Raw genomic sequence first — 23,865 nt, 5'->3', positions numbered from 1 at the left:
TTTAATGAAAGTCAGGTGCAAGTAATTGTGATACTAAGTTCATTATATATTTTCCTACCTTAAGATACTGTAAATCAACTTCCAGTATAAAGCTCTGTAGAAAAACACAAGTTGAGCCACTAACCTATCTAATGTTTAGGAACTGTTTGAGTCAATCTTCTGTAGCATTCCTCTTCCAACAGTAAATACGAATGGGACAGAAAAATCCTCTGAGGTTATTTTTGCTCACCCTTTCTTTTTCATTTACTTTTGATAGTGACCAAAATCACTAAACCACTAAAATTTCATGATCAGTTGTAGTAGTCCTTGATCCCTTTTTTTTCCCCTAATTCTAAATCATGGAAAAATAGATTGATACATTATCACCTGACCTTGCTCGTGCTATATTGCAGCAAAAAAATCAGAACTGCACTATAGCAGAGCAATTGTAACCATTGCAACTTTTTCTTTCCAAAAATGGCTGATCCATCTAGTTCTGAGGTAACTCATGTGAACGTTGTGCTTTGACGGGGATGTCCCATCAAGAATTTTTTCTGAGGGGAAAAAAATCTTGTTCTTACTGAACAATTACTATGACAGTGATTTCTGGTGATTGTTTCTGTGTAAAATGTTAGTCAACAGTGGATTCTTGTTTTAATTTATGATAGTATGGAGTCTGCTGTTCCCCATTCTTCTCTGGAGGAGAAGATTCTCTGGATTTTCTGTTTCATTTTGGTGAAGTGAGAAATCTCAGGGATCCTTGAAAGAACATAACAACTACTGACATGAAAAAGCCTTTTACTTTATCCTTGATCCATTAGTTTAAAACCAATTTCTGTCTTTATTTCTTATTCAAACTTTTATTAAGTTTGATAGATTAAGATGCCCTTGGTGCTCTGGGTGACCTTGAAAGAATTTTAAAAAAGTAAGAAAAACATTCAAGAACCTTGCAGTCACCTAATCACTTTAAATTGAATGTGACCAAAGTAGTGATTTTTCAAATTTTTCTTGCCCTTTAAAAGAGTGCTTATTTTAGAAAGTTGATGAAACCAGAAATTTCATTTAATTAGTTGAATCTTTGCTCTTATTTTTGTTAAGCTGAAGATCATCTAATAGTGTGGTAGGGCTTTCTGCCATCTTCTATTTGCTCCGAGCAAGCAATGTTTCTGCTCATAATTGTTTTCCGTGCAACACAATGTGCTTGGAATGTAATAATTGTAATTGTCTTTTGAATTATTGTTAAACTGCGGATACACTTCGCTGCTCCGCACTTATTGTAATGTTTGCCACGTTCCAACAGCACCTTTGTGACAGAGGTTGATTAATGCTGAAATACCAAGAACGGCCTATTCCTGATTTATCAGCTGAATGTTTAGAAGCATTTCCTCTGTGACAGTGCTATTTACATCAGCCTTGATTTCTTCTGCCTTTGTTTTCTGCCTTGTCTACATACAAAAGAATTCAGTTTAAGAAGAAATTCAAAGTCAATTATTATTTTTATAAAGTTTAGTGTATTCCCTGACTGTTAGATTTCAAAGTTAAGCTCCTGAACTTACAGGTAGACAAGTGGCATCATTTTCAAGTAGTTTCCACTGGCAGCAGCAAGCCCTCCTCGGTGCAGGCTGCTTTTGCTAAGCTACAATTTTTAGTTCCAGTATAAGAAAACACTTCAGAAGACATTTAAATCCTATGGATTGCTGTGGGGTTCAAAACAAAATGAGAAAAATTATTTCAATGGTAATGGAGCAACCCAAAACTTAAACGTGACTTTTGCTTAATCATGTTCTCTGCTGATTTCAGCCGTTGTTTAGTTTGGTATCTCGATTCTAAACAAAAGCAAGAGAAAGTTGGCCSTTTTGAAACGGTTCCTAAGTTTTTCCACTAATATATCTTTCTGAAGAAAGCTAGTTTTTACATGAGCTCAAAATACCTGCAGTAGTAAATGTACTGCTATCAAAATTGCTGTTGTCAAAAGGCAAAGAAAGCAAGGCTGCAATTTGTTCTGAGCAATTGTTTGTTGTGAAGAGTTGTTTGCTGACAAAAGAAGCATCTAAATGAAACATGCACTCAAAACTATAAAATATGGTATTATAGACATTCTGGTCAAGGTTTCATATATCCATGGGTGGTGATTTAGAAGTAAGCTTTTATTCTAAATGGATTCAGTGATTAATTTTACCTGTGTTGCGTTGTCATGGAGAATTTTAATGCTAAGTCCGGTTTAATTATACATCAGAAAATTAGAAGCATACAGGGTTCTCCTCCTTTTTGCAACATTCATCATATTGTTGTTCTGTTAGAATAACTTACATCTGTTCTTTTATGGTGCTTCCCTCTTTTATGTTGCACATAATTATGAGGTGCCTTCTTTTACGCTGACATCTACCATCTCCGAAAATTTTGATATGCTATGAATAAATTCAGTAGATGCCTGTTAATACAAATGTGACTCACATTCATTCTTATTCAGATCTTTACTTATAGAGCAGAATCATGTATTGAGACAAATTCTGCCTTCAGCTACAGCTACATGGGTATAAGTTAACTCTGGCTGACTTCCCTGTCAGTGAGTCACACCCGCACATGAGAGCTGAACTGGGCCTTTCTTCTGTATGTTGAAAGTTTTGTCTTGCCCGGTTCGGGGTTAGAATGAGTTTGTGGGTTTTTTAATTCCATCAGCAGGTCTTCGTTTTCAGGAGAATGGGTCCTAAGATTTAGAACCAAGAAAACCACCCATCAGATCAAAAACACTCATTGTAACACACTAATCCTATTTACTGTTGATAGCTTTGTTTCTCAGATTCTTTATTTTTTCTGCTCAGTGAATTTTCTGCTCCTTGAGTTAAATGTTATAATTAAGGTCTTTAAACAGAACTTCTTCTGTTGAGGCCAAATCCATGCATTTAGACAAATCAACTAACCAGAAAAAGCCAGAAACTGAATTTGTTCCCCATTTTTGCTTTTGTTTAGTTGCATGCGCCCTTGACTGGCATGGTGGAAATGGAGAACATATTTAGATGTGTCCGGCATTCTTAGCACTCAGCGTCGAAAAATGTTTCAAATGGTTCCTAGGTTGCTATGAAACCATGAGTGCTGATCTTAAATAAATGCTTTTGTCAGCCACCATAAATGATCTTACGCTGCATATTGAGGTCATAGGACATTGCTCATCATATGTGCAGATATTTATGTGGTAACATCAGTCTTTTGTGGAAAAAGATCTCCTCTGAGTCTATAAATAGAAATAAAATTCTTTGCTTGCCAATAAAGGGGAGAGGGACATGTCAGTCCTTGTTACTGCCCTGGCACACTTTCTGTCTCTAACCCAGCAAGGGATTTTCCTTTAACTAAATCCGGTCTGTGTTCCCTTTCTTTATTCCAGATGGACCATGACCCCCGAAACCCTGCATATATTGCCACCCAGGGCCCTCTCCCCGCTACTGGCGCTGACTTCTGGCAGGTAAGTTAAACATCTCTTTGAAAGCTGAATTTACATTGAGTCAAGTGCCTTCCCGTGCTTTTCCGTAAGGTGTATAAAATCTGCTGTGCTCTAGTCAGTTTGTAGTGTAATTGTTGGAAAAAACTTTTTTTGAATGTCTTTTTAAAATCTAGTATATGGATATTAAAGCCATCTATTTATATGACAAACCCTGCAAAAGAACAGTTGATCTAGAAATTTCATGGAAAACCTCAAGCCAAAGTATTCAAATTTTAATCCCACATTTAAGGCCAGGTCTCCATAATTAGACTGCAGCCTAAGACTGGATGATTTTCAGAGGGGCTGACCTTCTTAAGAGCGTAGTCAGAATTAGCTGACTTTCTCCAAATCACAAAGGACCTAACACTATGGCTGTGAATTTTTCTATTGAAATCTACTTCTCACAGGCATCAGTTCCCCCAAACACTTAAATTCTTACTCGTTTGCACTACCACAGATAGTTGAATCGAAAGCTGAGTTGCCACTCCACTGCATCAAGTTAAGTAGGCGCATAAATTTTTGCAGGATCAAGGCTCAAGACCGTTTTTAGTGATGCACAAATATGAGCTTGCTTTGCACGCAGGCTTTCTACATGCTCATGCAGCTCTCGGATTTTGACATACACACACCAGTAGGCTACATGTGTGCATCCCTAGTGCTCCGTATGACGGATATGCTGCATTAGGTATTCCTTTGTAAATGTAAAAGTGTGCCTGGAAGCTTACTGAAGCTGTTTGTGGGGTCAGTGTTACAGCCAGCTGGGGCTTATTATCAGCAGCAGCACATGTTTTTATTTGTTATTTTGAATTATGAATTTAGAGACTTTTGTTGTGAGAATAGAAAACGTAGAAGTAAAAATTTCAAAAGCACCATTGTATTTTAGGAGCTCTTAATCTTCTTCGCTTGGTCTGTGATTGTAAAGGATCAATTGATCCCTATTAAAGATAATTTTATATGCTTTTCAGGTCACAGTTTCCTACTGTTTCTCTGATAAATGAAGAATCAGGACATTTTCAAAAAGTTTTCTGGATTTTGGCTGCCTGGATATTTAGATGCTCAAGCTGAGATATTTTGGACTTGTTTTTAGAAGCACAGAGCAAATAGGTTTTGTCTGAAATGATTTGAGCTGTTTTTTGGGCTTAAATTTTCAAGTAACTGGTAATTTTTGTCTTCAGTATGTGGTATCAGATATAGTTGAGAAGTCTGATTTTTCTGCCTTAGTGAGTGATTCCTTATATCAGGCATCATGTTTGAAAATTTGTTTCTTAATTTAAACATGAAAAATCAAATACCACATTAGCTCTTTGGAAATGACATTTTATGATCCTTAAGGGCTATATTTTTTAAATGTATATTTTTGCATTTTGCTATATTTATATGTTGTATGTTTATATTTTGCATATTTTTACCTGTAACTGCCCCTTTACTTGCAAAAAATGTATGTCCCATTTCTAAAGGAGGCATTTAAAGAATAAATTCTTTATATGACACAGAAATCAGAATTAATCATAGCAAGATATGATGATGGATATATTCTGTTCTTCTTCCATTCTAATTTAAGCAGTTAGGCAATTTTGGTGGTCCTGCTATAAGAGGGAAAATCAGTGTTGGACTCAAGTATTTCTTTGATTAAATATTTTGTTTAGTAAGTGCGTACAGAACCCCAGATTTCCCAGACACGGAGTGACTAAAACGGAAAAGTTATTTCTTTGTTTTGTAATCCAAGCTTCTTCCATCCAACTCCACAGTCAGAAGGTCTGTTTCTTGACTTTTTTCCTTCATGCTATTTGTGGCTGGAGATTCTTTGCTTCCCTTCACTTTCCTTCTGCTCTTTTTAGCTGTTTCTCCTCCCAGTTATCCATCAGTGAAATATGACTCCATCTTCCCACCAAATTTGCTGTATACACTTTCAAGAAAACCATTTGGTAACAGTGGCTCAGCTCCTGCTCAAGTGTGGCTRTATCTCTCTTTTTTTTATGTGATAGTTATTTTATTGTGTCTTCTATTTGGTTCCATAGAAAAGTTTGATTCTTGTGTTTATTTTGATTATGTCTGTCACTTCAGCATAATGCCTACCTATGTCAGGTTGGTCCATCATCACATTTCTTTGGTTCTTTCTCATTTTTGCAGCCTTAAACTTCCTATAGGTTACTTGTCAATGTGCTAGTTCATGTTCTAAGCTTTTTACATGGCCCAGGATATCAACAAGATGTGATAAATAGCCCAGGAGGGATTAACTCTGTAGAGCAGAGTCCTCTGTTCATAACCTCTGAAACGCGGTAGGTACATTATGCAGATCAAAAGCTGTGGCCTGAAGTTGTTGTTATTTATGGCCAAATGCAGGAGCAAAGTCTGCATCTGTTTTTCACCTACCAGTACCTATTATAAGGTAAAGCACGGGAAACCTGAACTTCCTATGGAATACAGAGTATTAACTCCTTACAGAGCAGAATCCTTTGATGTTTACTTGAATGCAGTTTTCTGTAAATTATACCGATCATGGTGCTGCCACCAGGGATTGTTTAAAGATTCAATTGTTCATTCCTGATACATCTTCTCAGTGGTTCTCCTCCCTCACCCTCCTCCACTCAATACTAGCTGGTGCTGAGCCGTGTTGTTTTTTTCCCCCTTTCGCATGCTCACGTGTAGCAGTTTTCTGCCTGATTGTGAGAACAGTGACCGGTTCCAAAGCAGAAGGACCTGGGACAGTTCTGCTGCTCCTTGTCTAAATGCACAGTGTCACGCGTTAGCAAGCCCAACAGAAACTCCTGTAGTTTAGCACTACCTCATATGCTTATTAGATCTATTGCTTCATATTTTTGCAGACAGAGACTTAGCTGCTAAGTGTCCCAAGATCCTAGTTGCATGGTGGGCACCAACCGCTCTGTTTTCCCTTGGCTGAAGGGCTTCCCCAGCATGTAGCTGTTATAATTGTTTCCACACCTGAAGGCAATTCAAGCTGTTTTCTGCCAAAAAATTGTCTACAGTGGTTTTGTTTTACCTGAATGTGTGAGACAACTTTCTTAGTGTTTACTGCACAGCTGATATCCATAATAAATTCTAAACCACTCCTATGTCTTGATTATCTAGCTTTCATGCTCGAATTCCAGAGGCCCAGTTTCCTAGTTTTCCTGAATCTTTCATTGATGTTCTTCCTCTCATCAGTAACTATGCCTACATTAGCAAGCAGTGCAGCCCAGTAGGAGCTGATTTGTAGAGCATCACACTGTACTCATTTTGTGGGTTTTACTTTAGACCAGCTCTACCAGCTGTACCACAGTACAATGAACCAAATTTGGCCTGCTGGCAGGGGGAGCAATTTAAGAGTGCTTCTGGAGCTCCTCTTCCAGTTTAGCTGCATCCAAAAGGAACATAATTCTTGCACAAGGGCTGCTCTGCAATGTCTGCTATTCTTCATGTTTGTGTGATCTACATGATCATGTAGACATTTCTGTTATCTCTATTTGAGACCAAACAGCTGATTTAGTTTTGGATACTACTTTTTCCTAGTTTTATTGGCAGGCTCTAAAAAACTTGTTACACTGATCCAGTACCCAGTATTTTTGTGCAAGTGATATTTAGCAGTCAAGCTCCCATTTGCAGTTGTCAAGTTGCTCAGACCTGAACAAACATCGTGATCAGCTTAGTGTCTTCTCTGTCCCAGATTGGACAAAGCTTTTTCATAAAACATTGATGATGCTTTGTCCATGCTTATCTTGCTTAGGGATTTTCATTTCTTTTCACGCTAGTAACACTTAAAATTTTCATTGTTGTCAGTTTTTCCTGTTTTACAGAGTTCATCACTTCTAGTCATTTTAAAAGATCTTTAGCCAGTTTAGAATTTTCTTTGCCGTCATGGACGTCTGACAGAGAGCAGCCTTTACCAGGCTCTCTGCTCCTGAGGAGCAGATCCCTGCATAGTGCCATTATGGGACTGCAGGGGGATCAGCTTCAATCTTCTCACTAATGATCAGTTCCTTTTTGGAAGGTTATGTCCTTCGGTAAGGTGAGGAAGAAGGGCAGGTATTTTTCTTCAGTATCTTCCAACTTGGGTCACTGAAGCCAGCCAGCAGATTTTGGCATGCATTTCTGCATGTCTAGTAGTGTAAGCCCACTTCCAGGCATCAGACTTCCGCAGTTGTCTGTCCTTCCAATTTACTTCTCGAACTCCTTATATCCTTGCCATTGCTCCTCTCAGCCAGCAAGGTCCGAGTTAGTTCCAACTTTCCTGTCTTACCTGTTTCTTTGAAAACTTTCTGGCCTGCAGCAGTTGTGTTGTCAGTCACCTCATTGATCTGTTTTTCTACAAGGCTTCCTAATCTGTCTGGATACTCTACATTTGTGGCTCAAACAGAGATTTCATCTCTGCCTGCATGTCATCTCTTAGACTGCTCTGGAAATTTTCCAGCCACTACTTTAATTAATTTTGAAAAGCCTCCAGCTGATTTAGGTCTTCTTTTAATTTCATCTGTTCTTGTTTTCATCTCTCTTTACCAATTACTGTTGCTGAGAGATACTTCCTTCATTGATTCTATTGTGGTTCAGTGGGAATTCCACCTCACAATTTCCTTGCTGGAAAACTGGATGTCTCTTCTCATGTGGTAGTAATCCATTTTTACCTGAGTGGTTAAACAATTTGCCAGGTCTGTGGGTTGTTTTCTTCTCAGCTGGAAAGAGAATTCATCATCAGGACAGGGTTTTGCTTTGATATACTTCCATTTTATTTACAAAGAAAGCACAGAGTTGTGTTTCCTTGAGCAGAGTCAGAATCAAGTAACAGGCAATGGCTTCTCTTTTCCAAACCTCATTCACCCAGTATTTTATCCCCAACCTCTCTCTCAGCTTTTGTTCTTCCAGGACTGCAATACTAAAATTTGTCAAAATGTGTTCATGGCTTCTTTATTCCTTGTACATGTTTTTACATGTTTTATCTTGATTAATCATCCTACCTTCGTAATGCCTCTCTCTGCACTAAGCATATCAGGTTCTAGAGAAACTCGTGGTTCCGTGTGCTTCACGTCTCTTTTGCTTTTGTGATAACTTTTGCAATTTCAGTTATCAGGTTCCATAAAAGAGTTTACTTGTTTTTACATTTATCTTGAACGAAGAGTGATGATTTTGTCCAGGAGCTTCAGTGAGATTTCACTCAGCTCTTTCACATAACACTATTAAAATTCAACATGTCTTTGAACATAACTCAAAAGAAAGAGGATGTCGAACATTTCTGATCTATAACAAGTTATCGCAGCAGGAGTTCCATGTTGTGAATAATTCTGGAGGCATAAAATTTTATTATTTTCCATATGTGCTGGGTTATAATTCTATGAAATATCTGRCATGAAGTACATGCCTTAACTTGCAAAGTATTTTAAGACCAGTGATGCAAGAAGCTACTCTTAAGAGGTAGGATATTTAGAACCAACTGTTGTTGCACTGAAAAAATGTTACTAATTATGCTTATTTTAGAAACTGCATGCTCCTAAGGTTCTTCGATTCCAAATGGAGATTTCTTTGAGAGACAATAATCTTTTCCCTTGGGAAAATTCTGTCTGATTCTCCTTTTAGAAGCATTAATACCCCACATAATGTTGTGCTTTCCTAAATCCACCTACCTTTGCCCTTCTTTACCCTTCCACTTTTTGGAGGGAAGTACACTCTCACCCTTCTTTTATTTTACCATATTAGATGAAAGAGAAGGAAAGGTGAGGCAGTTACTGCCAAGTGGCTGAAGCTACTCCTCTTAGTTGCCTTAGGAAACTAAATCATATATGATATATATTTATGTAAGAATTTTTTATCTTTCTATGATTTCCTCTCTCCATGACCAATGTAATTAATAAAATATATGAACATCCTATAACTTTTAGAGGTGGAATAGGGAAATATAATTTTCCCTGTTTTGCAGAGGTTCAGTAAGGTTCAAAACTCCTACAGCAGTAATCCATGAGATTAAATCCAGCCAACACCTGTGATTCAGACCAAAAAATTCTCTGGCCTTTATCAGAATAGATCTGTGGCTCAGGCTAGATAGTTCCTCAGCTACCTTAATCCCTGGTGGGGTCCAGTCTGGCAGGGATGATTGGTGCAGAGTTATCACACATGAACAGCACTGAGTCCAGCACAGGACACGGCAGGCAGGCTTCAAGTAACAGGAATCATGCCTTTGTGGTTAGGATGCTCCTCCAGTATGTGAGAAAGAGCTTCATCCTACATGTTTTGAATTAAACCCGTGTTTTTAATTACCCCAGCCTTCTTCAACTAATCACCAACATATGAGATGCTCTTGAAGCTAAGAATACTCTTCAGCCTTCTTGGTGAAGCTGGGCATCTATTCCCCCAAAAGCAAAAAGAAAGCTCTCTGGAGCAGATTTTAAACAATTCTGAATAGGAAGTGGGGAGGCCTCATATTTACTCTTTTGATTATTTTTTTATTTTTATCCCATGACAATTAAATGTAAAGTGCACAAAGAGTCTGTTGTCTGAGCCGTGGAGTTAGGTTACCATTTGCTTTTCATTATCCCCCAACCCTGCATTTCTTAATCTAAAGCTATTTTAGAATAATTTTTCTCTATCCAGATTCATCAGTGTATTATCAAAGTCCGTTCAAAAATTAACTATTGTTTTCCTCCCAGGTCACATCAACATATTAAGAACCCAAATCTTGAATTGTAGTCTTGAGGACATTATAAATCTTTGCATGTCTGGCAACGCTTGCTTTTCTCTTCCAGTTTTGGAATTTAGCAAAAGAAATCCAAATGTCAGTTCATTGTTTCCCATGTAAAAAGAATTAGTGATCAGTGGTCTCCAAGGGCAAATCCCGGTGAGCAGGAGACTATGTCCCTGTAACTGAACAAGTCTCCCTGCAAGCTGGGCGTTCCAAGCCCATGGGTTGAGTAAGGCCAACTGCTCTAATTGCTGATTTCTGTCCCAGGTGCTCCCAGTTCAGCATGTTTTGTGAGTGCTAAAATTGCTTTACAGACAAAATTACTTTTTCTTCATTTTGTTCTTCTGTGCAGAAGACAATGCTTTCAAGGGGTCTTGAATCACAAGTTTTATGTTCTTTGCCTGGAATAGGGCTTCCTGCATGTCTAATCAGTTTTCACCTTCAGAAAGAGAAGCACATCAAAAGAGAGGCAGAGCAGTTCAATGTGTAAAATATGCATATTTTAATTTAATAAAAGAAAATCGGCAAGGGAGAGATGGGCACAGAACTGCAGCCCCTAGAGCTCTGGTAGCCTGTCAAGTCATGTGAAATAAATGTAGCGTTAGGAATTCTACAGTCATTCTGTAAAGGAGTGCAAGGTTACCATGCTCAGATCGGCAGAGGTACGTAAGAGTGGTCCTTTTTAATGTTCTGTCCGTTGATCAGGCTCCACCTTCCCAATGCTAAAGTGAAAAGCTAACTGCTGGCATTTGTGGTGGGGCTGTCCCTCTTTGATGTGTTTTTGTCAGCAATGAAATACTAAATAGCATTCGTATTTAAATTATTTAATAGTAAGGCTTGATTTATCAATTTACTGAGAAGAATAAGAGCAGTTCACGTCTCTCTGAGACAGCAGACATTACTGCAACACATAGTCATCCTCAGTTTGCCTGTCTCATTGGCTTCTCAACAAGTGCAACAGCAGGGACACATGGAGCCAACCTGACTACCACGTAGGTACAGTCTTCCCTGAAACCATCGCTGGGCACTGTGGGAAAAGCTCAGAGGTGTAGCTTCTGAATTTAGCTTGAACATAAACTTGGAGTAACATCTTCACATCTCCTACAGAGGGATTTACATTCACTTCATGTTTTAAAAATTATCTTTGCAACTGTGAGAGTCAGATAATCTTTTTAATTAAGCATAGATTCTTGATCAGTCAGTAGTTTAATTTCTCAAAGTATGGATTTGGTTAGTTGTCAGGCACAGCCGCGACTGTAAATGGCAACTCTCACATTGCCAGATTTGACCCATTGGACCCATATCTAAATGATAAGCCATTTTCAACCAAAATGTTTAGCAAAAAGATTGCTTTTTGCATGGCATACGTTGTGAAGTTCTAGTTGAAAAACAAAAAGCCAAATCCCCCAAAGTAGATATTTGTTTCAATTAAAGCTCCCCCAGTTTTTTTTTTTAACTCATTAAAACACTAGGTTTTGATTTTAAAATATTTGAGAAAATACCATTTTCTCACAGTTTCCTACTTCTGATGAACTTGAAAGAAATCACAGTTGAATGAATTACCTTCATGATGTGTAATAAGATGAATATTATCTGATCCTGCAAAGGTTTTTGTTGTTTTAGGGATTGTGTTTATTCATGTTGACTTTTGATTATCACTAGAAATGATTTGTTGTTTATTTCTTTGTCTGCATTTCCAAATTTTAGCAACTATTTGGGAAGCCTAACAGACGGAAAAGGTGGATTCTTCATTTTACTAGACATCTCTTTCAGAATGCAGCTTGTATGATTAGCCTGTTATTTTTAGTGAACAGCTTGGATTTAACTCATTATCCTAAGTATTTGCTTCCTTTAAGCCATCACGTTTTAGAAACTTCACCACCAGTTCTTGTCAAAAGAAGACTGTCTGGTTGGAGCACATACGTTGTCATTTCCCCATCACTAAAATAAAGAAGAAAATGACTAATAAAGGGTTTTGGGGTGGAACAGTCATTGTAGAAAGAAGTTTTAAATTGGTCAAATATCTGAAAAAATAAGGTGATTCATATTAAACATGTTATTTACAAGCTAGTAAACAGGGAAGTTTCAAAATATATTTCTAAGCTTTCCAAAACGGAGGTTTTGTTGGATTTCTAGCAGTGCTGTAGCACTCTTTCTCCTATTTATGGCTTTATTTTCCTACTTCCTTGAAAAACCAATTCTGTACTCCCCTGCAAGTAATTCATACCAAATATAACTCACTCCTATGCAGAAGTCCTTTTTATGGGACTGGCGTGCTAGATAGCCACAGTGCAAGGTCTCTGCACGTGGTGAATATCATAGGCAGGGAGTCCTGTGGGTGTCAGATACACAAAATATCATCTGTGGGTTGGAGGATTCAGCCTTTAATTTGTAATAAATGAAAATGGTGGTGTTATTCATGCCTAAGAAATGTTCTGAGAATGATGCATGCAGCAGAAGCTCRTTAAAGATCATGAACATGTTGTTCTCTAGGCATATAAGTTGAAGGTGGAAATGTCCCGCAGAATGATACAGCCTTCCCTTTGCAGCAGGGGCTGCACTGCAGAACGCTGTAGCGAGCTCTGATACGTAACTCTGACTTTGTCGCTTCAGTTGGACATACTTCATTCAGAATACTCTGTTCAATGTTTCTTACTGTCCCGAACGTGTTACCACAAAGTGCAAACATGAAACTGCCTGTGATTAAGTGATCTAAGTTTGGTTTTATATTTTTGCTTGTACAGTGGTAGTTACATTCAGAGTCTAAGGCTTCCTTTTGCCGGGCTCTGTGCAAATACCTAGAAAGAAAAGCCTCTGCCCTGGGGACGTTGCGTTCTCTTTATCCTTGTATCCCATGTTTGGGTTTACTCGCTATTGTGCAAGTATACAAAGTTCAGAATTATGTGAATTAATGTAAGTTTGCAACTGAATCTCCTTCTCTGTTTTCTGCGTCCAGTTGAAATACCTCTTTGGTAACCAGAGGCACTTCCCCGAAGGCTATCCCAGCGTTGTGCAGACCAAGTGTGTGCTGCCTGCTCCTTCCGTACGGAGACACAGTCCTCGGAGCCTCTTTCTAGCATGTGGCCCCATCTGGCCTCCCTGAACACAGGGAGGTGTCACATGCTGCCAGCTGTAGTTGCTGAAAAACACGTCACCACATTAAAGCTGGGGTGATCAACAGGCCACAGTATAAACTTCGTGGACTGCCTTTGACTCACCCCTCCTATCCTTTATTTGTAAAGAAATCCAGGTAACAGCCTGGTGGTCTAATATTTAAGTTACTAAGGAAACAAAGAAAATACTGTAGTCCTCAAGTCACAGTCTGTGAGTCTTAGTGAACATCCCGTATAAATGGTAAGCGCAGGAGAGGCAGTTACGGTTGCTGGTAGCAGGGCTGACGGCACTAGGCTGTATTGCCTTCTTGATTTAGTAGATTTGACTTCTACATTTTCACACAATGACCTAAAAGAAATATTATACCCCAGAGTAACTTTGAAATTGTTTGTTTAAATTAACTTTCATTTGGATTTATGCTTAATGAAATCTTCAGAGAGGCAGACAGCCCCTCTGTAATGAAATGCTGGATCTTTGAACCAATGAACAGGGTTGCCAAACTGTAAGGATTCCTCTCTAAACGAGTGGGCTTTTATAATGTTACACTTGGGTGGCACAAGCAGAGTGCTAGATGATTAGTTTATGGTCTAGATCATTGTATTTTTATTACACTCATAAAAACTGTGTTTCTCCTCATTTTCGTAATGGCTTCAATGAGCTTCTATACCTTCTAGAGGCACATTAAATCATTATGTGATGAAAGTACTGATTTAGTGGGCTAGTTTTAAAGTAAGATACATGTTTTGAATTCTTATCTTTGTCTGATTGCAGACTTTAAAAAAAAAAAGTGAAACTATGTTAGAATGAATGAAATCCGTATCATCTTCTTTGCATACAGAGAAGGTTTCCAGCTGTGGCCTAAAACAAATACAAATGCAAAAGAAAGGGATAAACTATAAATCTGCATCTGTATATAAAGTGAATTATATATCAATTAAAAGCATTTTTGCTGTTTTTGTGGCACTGAGAGCTTTTGACAAGAGGATGGGTGGATTACAGAGGTTTTGATTAAAAAATCTTTTTAAGGAACAAAAAAAAAGATAAGAAAGATTATTTTTATTCCTTACATTCAACTGTAATTTGTTTCTCCCCGATTCTGTCCCAAATTATAAATAGCCCTACTCTGTGCAAACCCTAGATTCATTTCTATAAAGAATTCTAAGCCGGTTTTAAAAGTTGTTTTAATTATATTGCATAATGAAAAAGAAGAAAAATATTGTTTGTTTCTATATATGCAAGCTGTTCTTAAAAGAGAAGACAACATCATTATCCATGAATGGAGAACCTTTTGATTTGATATGTAATTGAAAAAAGTAATCCTTGTATTGAATGTATCATCTCATCTTTGCACAGTTTAGACAAAGGCCTTTTTTGTTTACAGAATTTACATGTCAATACAGTTGCTTATAAATATTTCTGTGAAATAAACATAACCCTCCACAAAAAGAGCAGTTTACTCTTCATTCAGTAATTTTATAGGCTAGCAAAAAGACAATGAAAGTTGTATGCAAATATAACATCAATGTACAGCATAATAATAACAGTTTTTAGTGATTATGCGGCGTGGTATTAATTCCTAGGAGGCTTTTTGTTCAGCCGTGAGCTGCGTTTGGAACACAGATTTGCCAGAGCGCCTCTGCATGCTCTGCTGTTGGGGGGAAACGTCCCTGAATCCTGGGGCTGAGGGGGAGCCCTGGCTTCCTGCGCCCACTCGGCAGCGGGGCTGAATTATTAACAGATCAGCTGTTAGCAAAGATCCGCGGTTTTCCTCTGTTCCTGCTGTACCTGTGCTCTGAGAGTGCGCAGTCTGCAGGGTGGGCTGCACTGTTTCCTTCTTCCTCCAGCAAAAAAAAAGGAGAGAAAGAGAGAACAAGAAAAAGAGAGGAAAGAAAGGAAAGAAAGGGAAGAAAGGAAGAAAGAAAAGGAAGGAAGAAAAAAAGGAAAGGAAAGGAAAAAGAAAGGAAAGGAAAGGAAAGGAAAGGAAAGGAAAGGAAAGGAAAGGAAAGGAAAGGAAAGGAGGAAAAAAGAAGAGAAAAAAGAAAAGAACAAAAAAGAAAAGAGAAGAAAAGAAAGCAGGAAGAAAAGAGAGAGAGAAAGGAAGCAAGGAAGGAATGAAGGAAAAGAAAAGAAAGAAAAACAAAAGAAGAAAAAGAAGAAGGAAGAAGGAGAGAAAGAAGTAATACACATTTGCAAAAAACCTTTCCAAAAATTCCAAAAAATGAAGATTTCTCTATCAGAAATGTTTCTGGAAGAATGGTTTCAGTTGTGGTTTTGTTCTGCCTTTTCCTTCTCACTGTTGCCACCTTTACTGTGTTTCAGGTAGTTCGGTGGTTTCAGTGGTTGAGCAGCTTTTGCTGCGTGACAAACTGCAACAAGAAGGCGGCTGAGGATACAAACAGTGTCCAGTCCATGCTGCTTTAGTGGGTCAATATATTGTTTCATGGGTCACTATATCGTTAACTACATGCGTCCATGCTGCTTTAGTATTAAATATCAAACACCAAGTAGTTGTGTCTTTTGAAAACATTGTTCAGCGTTTCCTTTGTGGATCTGGAAGTTTGAAAGAAAAGCAGCTGAACACACTGCTGGGAGTGAGGAGAGATCTGTAAAAGACATGGATTGAATTCGTTGGAAATTCTTTAATATTTCATGGAAGCATGCAAAATATGGTGCCAGTTTATTCAGGGATTTGAAAGCAGCTGCAGAGTAAAAGTGTCTAATGAAAATGAAATAAATTTCCTGTGAATGGAATAAATTTTGATTGTGTGTCTGAGTGCAGTAATTATACATGTCACGCAGTAATTAGGCAGTCACAATGTGGCCACGGTGTCTTTCTTTGTCTGCAGATGGTCTGGGAGAACGGCTGTGTCGTTATTGTCATGCTGACACCCCTTACTGAAAATGGCATCAAACAGTGCTACCACTATTGGCCAGATGAAGGGTCAAATCTCTACCACATCTACGAGGTACTTAAACAAAATCTCTGCTTGTCAGTGTGACAGTAAGTGCATGGACTGATTTCATACAGGGCAAAATATTGTTTAATCCAATCTAACCTGTAAAGTGAGCTGAGGTCTCTTAAATACTCTCAGTGTACCTTCGAGTCGTGTTAGATTTGCAAGAAATGTGGTGTAATTTTAATAGCAAGATAGTTTGCATTGGATAGCATCTAGTAAATAATGAGCCAGGTGCTACAGTGAAAAAAGGAGAGACAATAACTTTGTCTTTAAAATGGTTGTGCTAGTGATTAAAATATGAAAGCTTGTATTTATACTTTATAGGAAAATAGTATGTTTATGACTAGTGAATTTTGCGTTAGGAAAGCTGTATGTATATGTTTATTCAAAGGCCTATATGTAGCTTTAGCAATTAGTGCTATTGATTTTTACCTTGTGCCTCAGTTGCAACAAATATATATATATATATATATATATGTATTTCCTGCTTTGCAAATCTAGCCCAAAATATCAAATCACGCAGTTTTGTTGAAGTGTAACATTGACAATGGCTGTCATATTTTTCCAGTTGTCCAGCTGAGTAGATGAGGAAAAAAAATACCACAATGGCCCAATATGAAGAAAAACTAAATGTGAAGAATTACAGTTATTTAAACAAACAGATGAAAATACTTCCTTTTTCTTAAAAGATTAACTATGCAAATGAGCTGCATATTTTATGCTTAGTTTTCTACATAGCAGAAGAAATTAACTTTAACTTCTTATGCGAATTGAATTAGGAGATTTTTAAGACCACTCAGACTGTCCTGAGCAATGCCTTGTGGGCATTTCCAAACAGAAGGTGACTGGCAGCTTAACATATTCTCAGGCATTGTCTCTTTTATATCTATATTTATATAATACAAAATTTCAATTTAGTGATTTTTCAGTTTGCAGTAGAACTGTCAAAAAATTTTTAATGTTTTTCAATCAAATAGCAATGGCAACTAAACCCTTCTTGCAAACAACTACAGTGATTGCTAAATAACAAATTATTTCTATAGCAGTGGCCCATTTGCTAATAAAAATAAAGCTTTGGTGCGATTCCTTCCTTCTAGACATCCATTTGGTTTTGAAGATACCACTTGCAACTGAAATGCCTGACTTGCGTTTGCTGCTTCCTGTTGCTGCAGGTGAACCTTGTCTCCGAGCACATCTGGTGCGAGGACTTCCTCGTGAGGAGCTTCTACCTGAAAAACCTGCAGACCAACGAGACACGGACAGTGACGCAGTTCCATTTCCTTAGCTGGAATGACCAGAAAGTTCCTGCTTCCACCAGATCGCTTCTGGATTTTCGCAGGTAAAACACAAAGTATAACAGTTTATTTCAGATAATGGCAATCTGAGGAACCGAAGTAGCTGCACTTCTWACTGTCCTTTAATTATTTTTGTTTTGAAAGGGTGTCCCTCAGCCTGTGCTGCCACTATGAGCTAGGAACAGAAAACTGGCAAGCAATCTGCAGTATATAGGCTGATTTTTAGTGTTGTGTCACAAAAACCTTTTGCCTGGTTTTAAGACATACTCATTTCCCATCTAGAGATCGATGCATTTCTTCCCTTTTTATGGTTTTTCTGTGCTTCTGTATTTCTCTGTTCAGCAAATATTTACCTGATCTGCAACTCCAAGGCCTTTTGGGTGGCTCCTCAACCATCCTTGTTGCAGGAATCTCACAAATAAATTGTGTAGCATGAGCACGCTAAAGAAAAACCTAATCGCAATTGAGTCATATGGCAGCGATGGCTTTCCAGTGGGAGCATTTGCTCGCGAGGATCAAACAGTCAGGACTCTAGACTTTCGGTGGGTGAAGGAAGGCGCAAATGTGAGGAAGCACATGAAAATGTCGACAAAGTACACCCTCTGGAATCTTAAAGAAAGGGAACRGGGCTTTAAAATATAAATACACAGAGGCAAAAAAAAAAAGGGGGGGGAAGTCCCTGCCGCCTTCTAATGTTTGCTGTGTCTATCTAAATTTTAATTTGAAAATTAAAGCCACGCCTGATAAATATTGGCGTGAAATAATCTTCATTTGATTGCAGACCGTGCCCAGTGCAGCGCGTGTAGGTGTTAACATGTATCAGCTAATCCACAGCGCTGCGCTTATGCCTAATGAAAAGTATCTCGGCAAGGTCTGGGGAGTTGGGTCAGAATCCGCCAGCGGCCTGTGGGATCGCGCGTTTTCCTCCCCATGCTGCAATATTGCCTGCAAACCCCTGAAGTGATTATGAGGGGCTCAGTGCTCAAAAGGTCCAAACCTGGTTTTCAATAACTACTCGTAGCTCTGACTGCTGCCGGTAGGAGTGGCGCATAGGCACCTGAGGGGCCGGGCTGGCTTACATCCAACTGGAGCTGCTTATGCACATGTCTGTTGGCAAAATTTTGCCCTTAAAATTAAGGACTAAATGCCATCCTTCATCTGTCAGTATTCTCTTGCATATTACAAGGATTTCAAAGCAGAGGGAAATCTCACACATTGCAGGTCAAGTAATGGAGTACAGCTGCTGAATCTGTACGAACTGTGGCTAGGTAAGAGTATAAGGATATGTGTCTCAGCGCAAAAGCAATAGGGGAGGAAGGAAGCACTGGCATAAGGATGGAGTCGAAATTGTAATTGAATTTTCAAGGCTTTCTTCTCTGGGTTCAAATACAGACTTCAATGTGATTTTTATAGGTTGATTTTTTTCCTTTGCTTATGGTACTGCAGAAGCTGCCTATAGTGGATTTCTGTAGTGGAAATTCAGAATTGCTTCCATTAAGCCATGAAGGTCTGCAGCGCTGATCAAACACAGCATCCGATTTTGCCCTTTGGAAGTTAGCAGGAAATTTGCTCTTGACTGTAACTAGAGTAAGAATGAGCCTGTACAGCCAGGTCTCCTCACATGCTGAGCACCTCGTCTCATTGGCTTCAGTAAGAGTTGTGGTCCCTGCAGGGACTGCAGGATTGGGTGTGCACTAAGTCATAGACCACATCGCCGAGAAAACACAGGCTAGGGTGACCTTCTGTAAGGATTAACTGGCCATGCTGCAGAAGCGTTGCGCAGTGTTTTCAAAAGGCAAAATTATAACTAGGTGAGAAAAATAGTTCAGATGACATTCTTCCTATCTGAGGCAAGTATGGGAATGAAACTGTTAAGACTTAATTGAATCCTGAGTGTTCATTTAATATGTATTCACAATCCAGTTGAGGGTACTGTAATCATTTGCTATGTGCAGATTTTGTACTATGATCCCGTAATACTGAATGCGTAGTAAAATTCCTTCTGAAAAGGAATTTTGGCATGCACAAGAGCTGGTCTATGAATCTCAGTTTTCTTGGTATCTGATGTTGCTGTTTTTTTAATGACAAAAAACTAATGCACTATTGCTGAAATAATGTATTTGGAATTCCTTTATAGAATAAATGTTTTGCACCCAAAGCTTCCTATTTCAAGTACAACCTCTGCTGAATTACGACAGCTGAGTCATAAAGCCCCCAGAGTAAATGTTTCACAGAGTACTACCATACTCATAGTGAGGTAGTGCTAGGAAGGGGCTGCTCTCATTTCTTTTAATATCTATGTTTTTATGTGCATTCAGTGTGTTTGTATATATATATGGATATGTGTGTATATTTATATATTCACATACATATATGAAATTAAGCATATACATAACCAACCCTCTATTTTTTATAATTCATCACCAAGAAAAATTGGATTCCCAAAATTACCTTGCCCAGAGTCAGTGGAAATACGGACCTTCTAATTTTTATTAAATTAAATTTTGCAAGTCTCTTCGAATACTGAAAGCTTCCATTTCTCTTATTATGTAGCAGACAGTGTTTTAGATGATTTTGCATTTAGCAGACGCATTACACCTTGAGGAATAATCTATCATACCTTAATAATGTAGGTATAAATTGCCAAAAAGAGATTATTCTACATATTTAAAAAAATCTATACAAATACAGTCCCTGAGAGGTGAGGCTACTGCAGAAACCACTGGTCAGTTTTAACTGCTTCTGGAGTCCTAACTTCATTTTGAACAATAGACCAATCATTATTGCTCTGGACTAGCTTGTTAGTCATGCACTGATATGTGTAATTAAATATTTCTTGAGCCCAGAGGGAGCACATTTACACTTTAAAGAGGGACTGCTAAGCTAAAAGATAATTAGCATCACATGTGAGGGCTTTGCTTAAAATATATATCTATTATGCTATCACTTCTTGCTGTGTGCAATGGCATTTACTAACACTGCTCACTTTAAAAACGGACAAATTCTTATTTTGCCAGCTAATTAGCGGTTGCCAGTGTCATTTTTGTGATGTTGCAGCTAGTAATATGAGCCCAGTTGCATAGTCACAAAAGTGATCATTGGAAACTGTGACTCTGCTGCAGGGACAATGTGGGAAGCCCCTTTTCTGAGCCTCTAACGACCTCTGACCTTTGCTTGCTGATGGTTTGCATGATGATTTCTTTTTCACTCAATGAGCCAAGGGTTGGTTTGTATTACTAATCATTCTTTCTGAGTTAATTCTTCCTGTATATGTATATATTTATATATATATTATATATATTCTCTTAAACATTCCAGAACTTTGCTTACTGGTGAATTTTCAGCTCACTCTAATTAGCCACAGCTAAGACTGAAATGCGATGTTGCTGCACTTCTAAATATTTTCCTAAGCTATATATAGACAAAGCTATGAACCAGCTGGATTGCAACCCTTTGTTTTAATGTGTTTTCTGAAATGTGTGATGATGAAAATGTTTGAAACGCCTTCAATAAAACTGACAAACATAAGGTGTCTTTCCCTAACATGCGTCTCTGGCTGCGTCTGATTTACTGATAGGTTTAGTTCACATGTTTTCTTGAAGCTATGTTAGGGCTTTAGTAGGTGGCTAGTCACAACATGCTAATGTCATATTAGGGGTGCCATGCCATGAACAAAGGAACCACACAAGCAGAAAAAGAAATGGTAAATGCCCTTCTGGAGTTATTAGCTTTTATGTAATACTTTAAATGCAGAAGCTACTACTAGAGCACATGAAGCAGGGGAGAGAGGGTGACCAGCTGCCTGTGGGAGAATGCAGACTCGTTGTATCAGGTGTTGTTTCAGACATTTAAAATATAATTTACTGCACAATAGAAAAAGCAGTTATCAGGTTTCATATTGTACATAAAGAGTTGATCCTCAGATATAACCATCAAGAATTAAATGATTCATTCATGAGCCCTGCTGCAGCTCAAGTCTTTAAAATTRTGTAAAAGGTGTAAGTTTTGCTTGGTAGTGCCTGCGTGGATATTTATTTATGGGCATATAAATGGGCCATTCAGTTTCCAACATCAGGTACTTCTCAGTGGCTTACCACCTAATTTCATATGAACTAAGTTGTTCTCTCACATTAATTACTTACATAGAAAGAATATAAATACAGAAAGTCTCTCACAGTATGATTTACATATGTGAGTGAAAGAGTAAGAATTGTGAAAAATCCTGAATTCTAATATTTAAAGGGAGTCATTACAGGAACTTAGTATTGTTATCAAGTTTGCTGGGAATCTTAAATGATAAAAAGCAGAATATAAACGCATGGATTCATGGGACATCACCAACATCTCCGCAGCCTGTTGAGTTGAGTTCTAGGTATCCACACAGGCTCCCTTTCAGATGAGAAGTTTAGGTCTCTTCAGGCTATCCTGTATGCAATATTTAAAGATATGTGCATGTTTTCACAGCACAGATGTTACTGAATGGATGAACAGCCAAGAACTAAATGATTCAGTAGGTTAGTTATGCTTTAAAATTCATAATAACGTAATACCACAGTTGCAGGATTTCAAGAGCCCACTGGGTCAGTGCCACAGTCAGGATGTTCTGCAACACTTGCGCCAAGCCAGTGCCTGTATGAGCATCTGGGCATCCCCTGGAGATGGAACGGTTTTGCAGGAGACCTTCTAGCTCTAGTAAATTCAAATATCTAACTAAGAAACGTGAAAGGTTTTGATTTCTTGAAGAAATGCTTTCCCCTTTTATCCTGTATTCAGCTTGCCTTGTTAACAAGTGTGCGCATATTTTATGGTTTTGGGCATGTAACGTACTTCACATGTGAAACACTAGAGCGGAAGAGAAGGTTTGGGATTTGGGTTTTGTAAGGCAATTTAAATAGATTTAAACCAATTTTGTGGGCTGCATTCAGAATCCTAGACTGAGTATCTTGGTTTGCTTCAGTGCTAGTTATTCCTTCACTGAGGTCAGGTATCAGCAGATCTGTTCTGTAGCTGTTTGACTTCAGGTACATTCTCTTGCCGCTGCGAATCTTGAACTGGGAAGCTGGAGAAGACAATAGTATGTAGATGTTAAGTTTGTAAGACCTTTGCACTTGAATCAAAGCAGTAAAGCTTACTGATGGTTTTAGTTATTTTTACCATGAATATATTATGTTTTAAAAATGTGTGAGAAGCTTTTCCGAAGGTTTGCTATTTGCTGTTCCGGAGAGAATTTGTTTTTCAAATAAGCACATATTACGCAAAGTATACTGGAATGCCCATTTTTAATTCTGGATTCAGTTTGATGCTCCTCAAGCATTTCTTTGGGCAAGCTCATGAACTCAAAGTTAGCCTCTAAAATTAAAATATCACATGATAATTTTAGTTTGGAGCTAACATATGAGACATTTGAGAAAAGAGTTTATTTATTTCACTTAGCTAATAGTTACAAAGAGGTAGTTTTTGGAATTTCTACCATAGGAAAACAGAAGCAAACTTTAAAGAAAATTACATATATTAAAATTGCTTGTTATGTTAGGAAATGAACAATCTGACTATTTCTTTAAAGACTGCAATATTTGCTTTTTTATTGCTTATTTTTGACAGTTGGTTAAAGAAACAGTTATGTAATATGTTTAATTAATTTTTTGTGTCTGTTTTATTGCAGAAAAGTAAACAAGTGCTACAGGGGTCGCTCTTGTCCAGTAGTTGTTCATTGCAGGCAAGTACAATTTCTAAAATAGCTTTAGAGAGATTTTTATGTGTAAGAATATAATATAAATATAACAAAAATGGGCAAATTAAAGCCTTAGATGAATCACTAAACATATAGTAAGGTAGGCCAAAGGTATTACATATAATTCCTATGTTTTTTAATGCTAATTAATGCTTAGGGTCCATTTCCATAATAAAATTACCCTTTACTATGATTTTGTAGATGTTGTTTCACAAATTACAATCTACAGCCACCCTTCCAAATATATATAGCACTTTAATTTCATAAATGTACTTCAAAATTATAATGGTTCCATGCATTGCCAATTTAGCCTTTTATTTTTATTAACGCTCAGTTGTGTTTTATTTCTTCTCTGCATGCTTTTAGTGATCATGATAAGAACAGGGCAATGTCAGGGAATGGAAACCTATCCCTATCCAGAGATTGAGTAATCCTTTAAGCATAGATTATCTTTAGGCCTGACAGTCTGATGGATGTAAACAAAAGCTATTGGACAGGTCAATATAAAACTTTACAATAATAATGTTAATAACTGTTTTTGCTGTTAGGGGTTCTGAGATACAAGGAGAGTGTTGCACTAATCTGTCTAAGATACTCTTGGAGATAAGGAACATAAAAAAATAAATATGACTAAGAGGAAAGTTGTT

At 37.9% G+C, this 23,865-nt stretch overlaps 1 protein-coding gene across 1 annotated transcript in view; it reads left to right on the top strand.

Moving 5' to 3' along the window:
* PTPRN2 (protein tyrosine phosphatase, receptor type N2) overlaps nt 1-23,865 on the top strand; it is a 506,489-nt gene that overhangs the window by 459,789 nt on the left and 22,835 nt on the right. Inside the window, 4 exon segments of the mRNA XM_026069273.1 lie at nt 3,362-3,439; nt 16,082-16,201; nt 17,365-17,531; nt 23,150-23,203. Of these exon segments, the coding sequence (XP_025925058.1) occupies nt 3,362-3,439; nt 16,082-16,201; nt 17,365-17,531; nt 23,150-23,203 (419 nt within the window).

The sequence above is a fragment of the Apteryx rowi genome, unplaced genomic scaffold, assembly GCF_003343035.1.
Source record: "Apteryx rowi isolate R43461 unplaced genomic scaffold, aptRow1 scaffold_29, whole genome shotgun sequence".
Taxonomy (NCBI): domain Eukaryota; kingdom Metazoa; phylum Chordata; class Aves; order Apterygiformes; family Apterygidae; genus Apteryx; species Apteryx rowi.
Note: the sequence above shows the minus strand (reverse complement) of the source record. Positions and strands in the feature narration are given on the sequence as shown.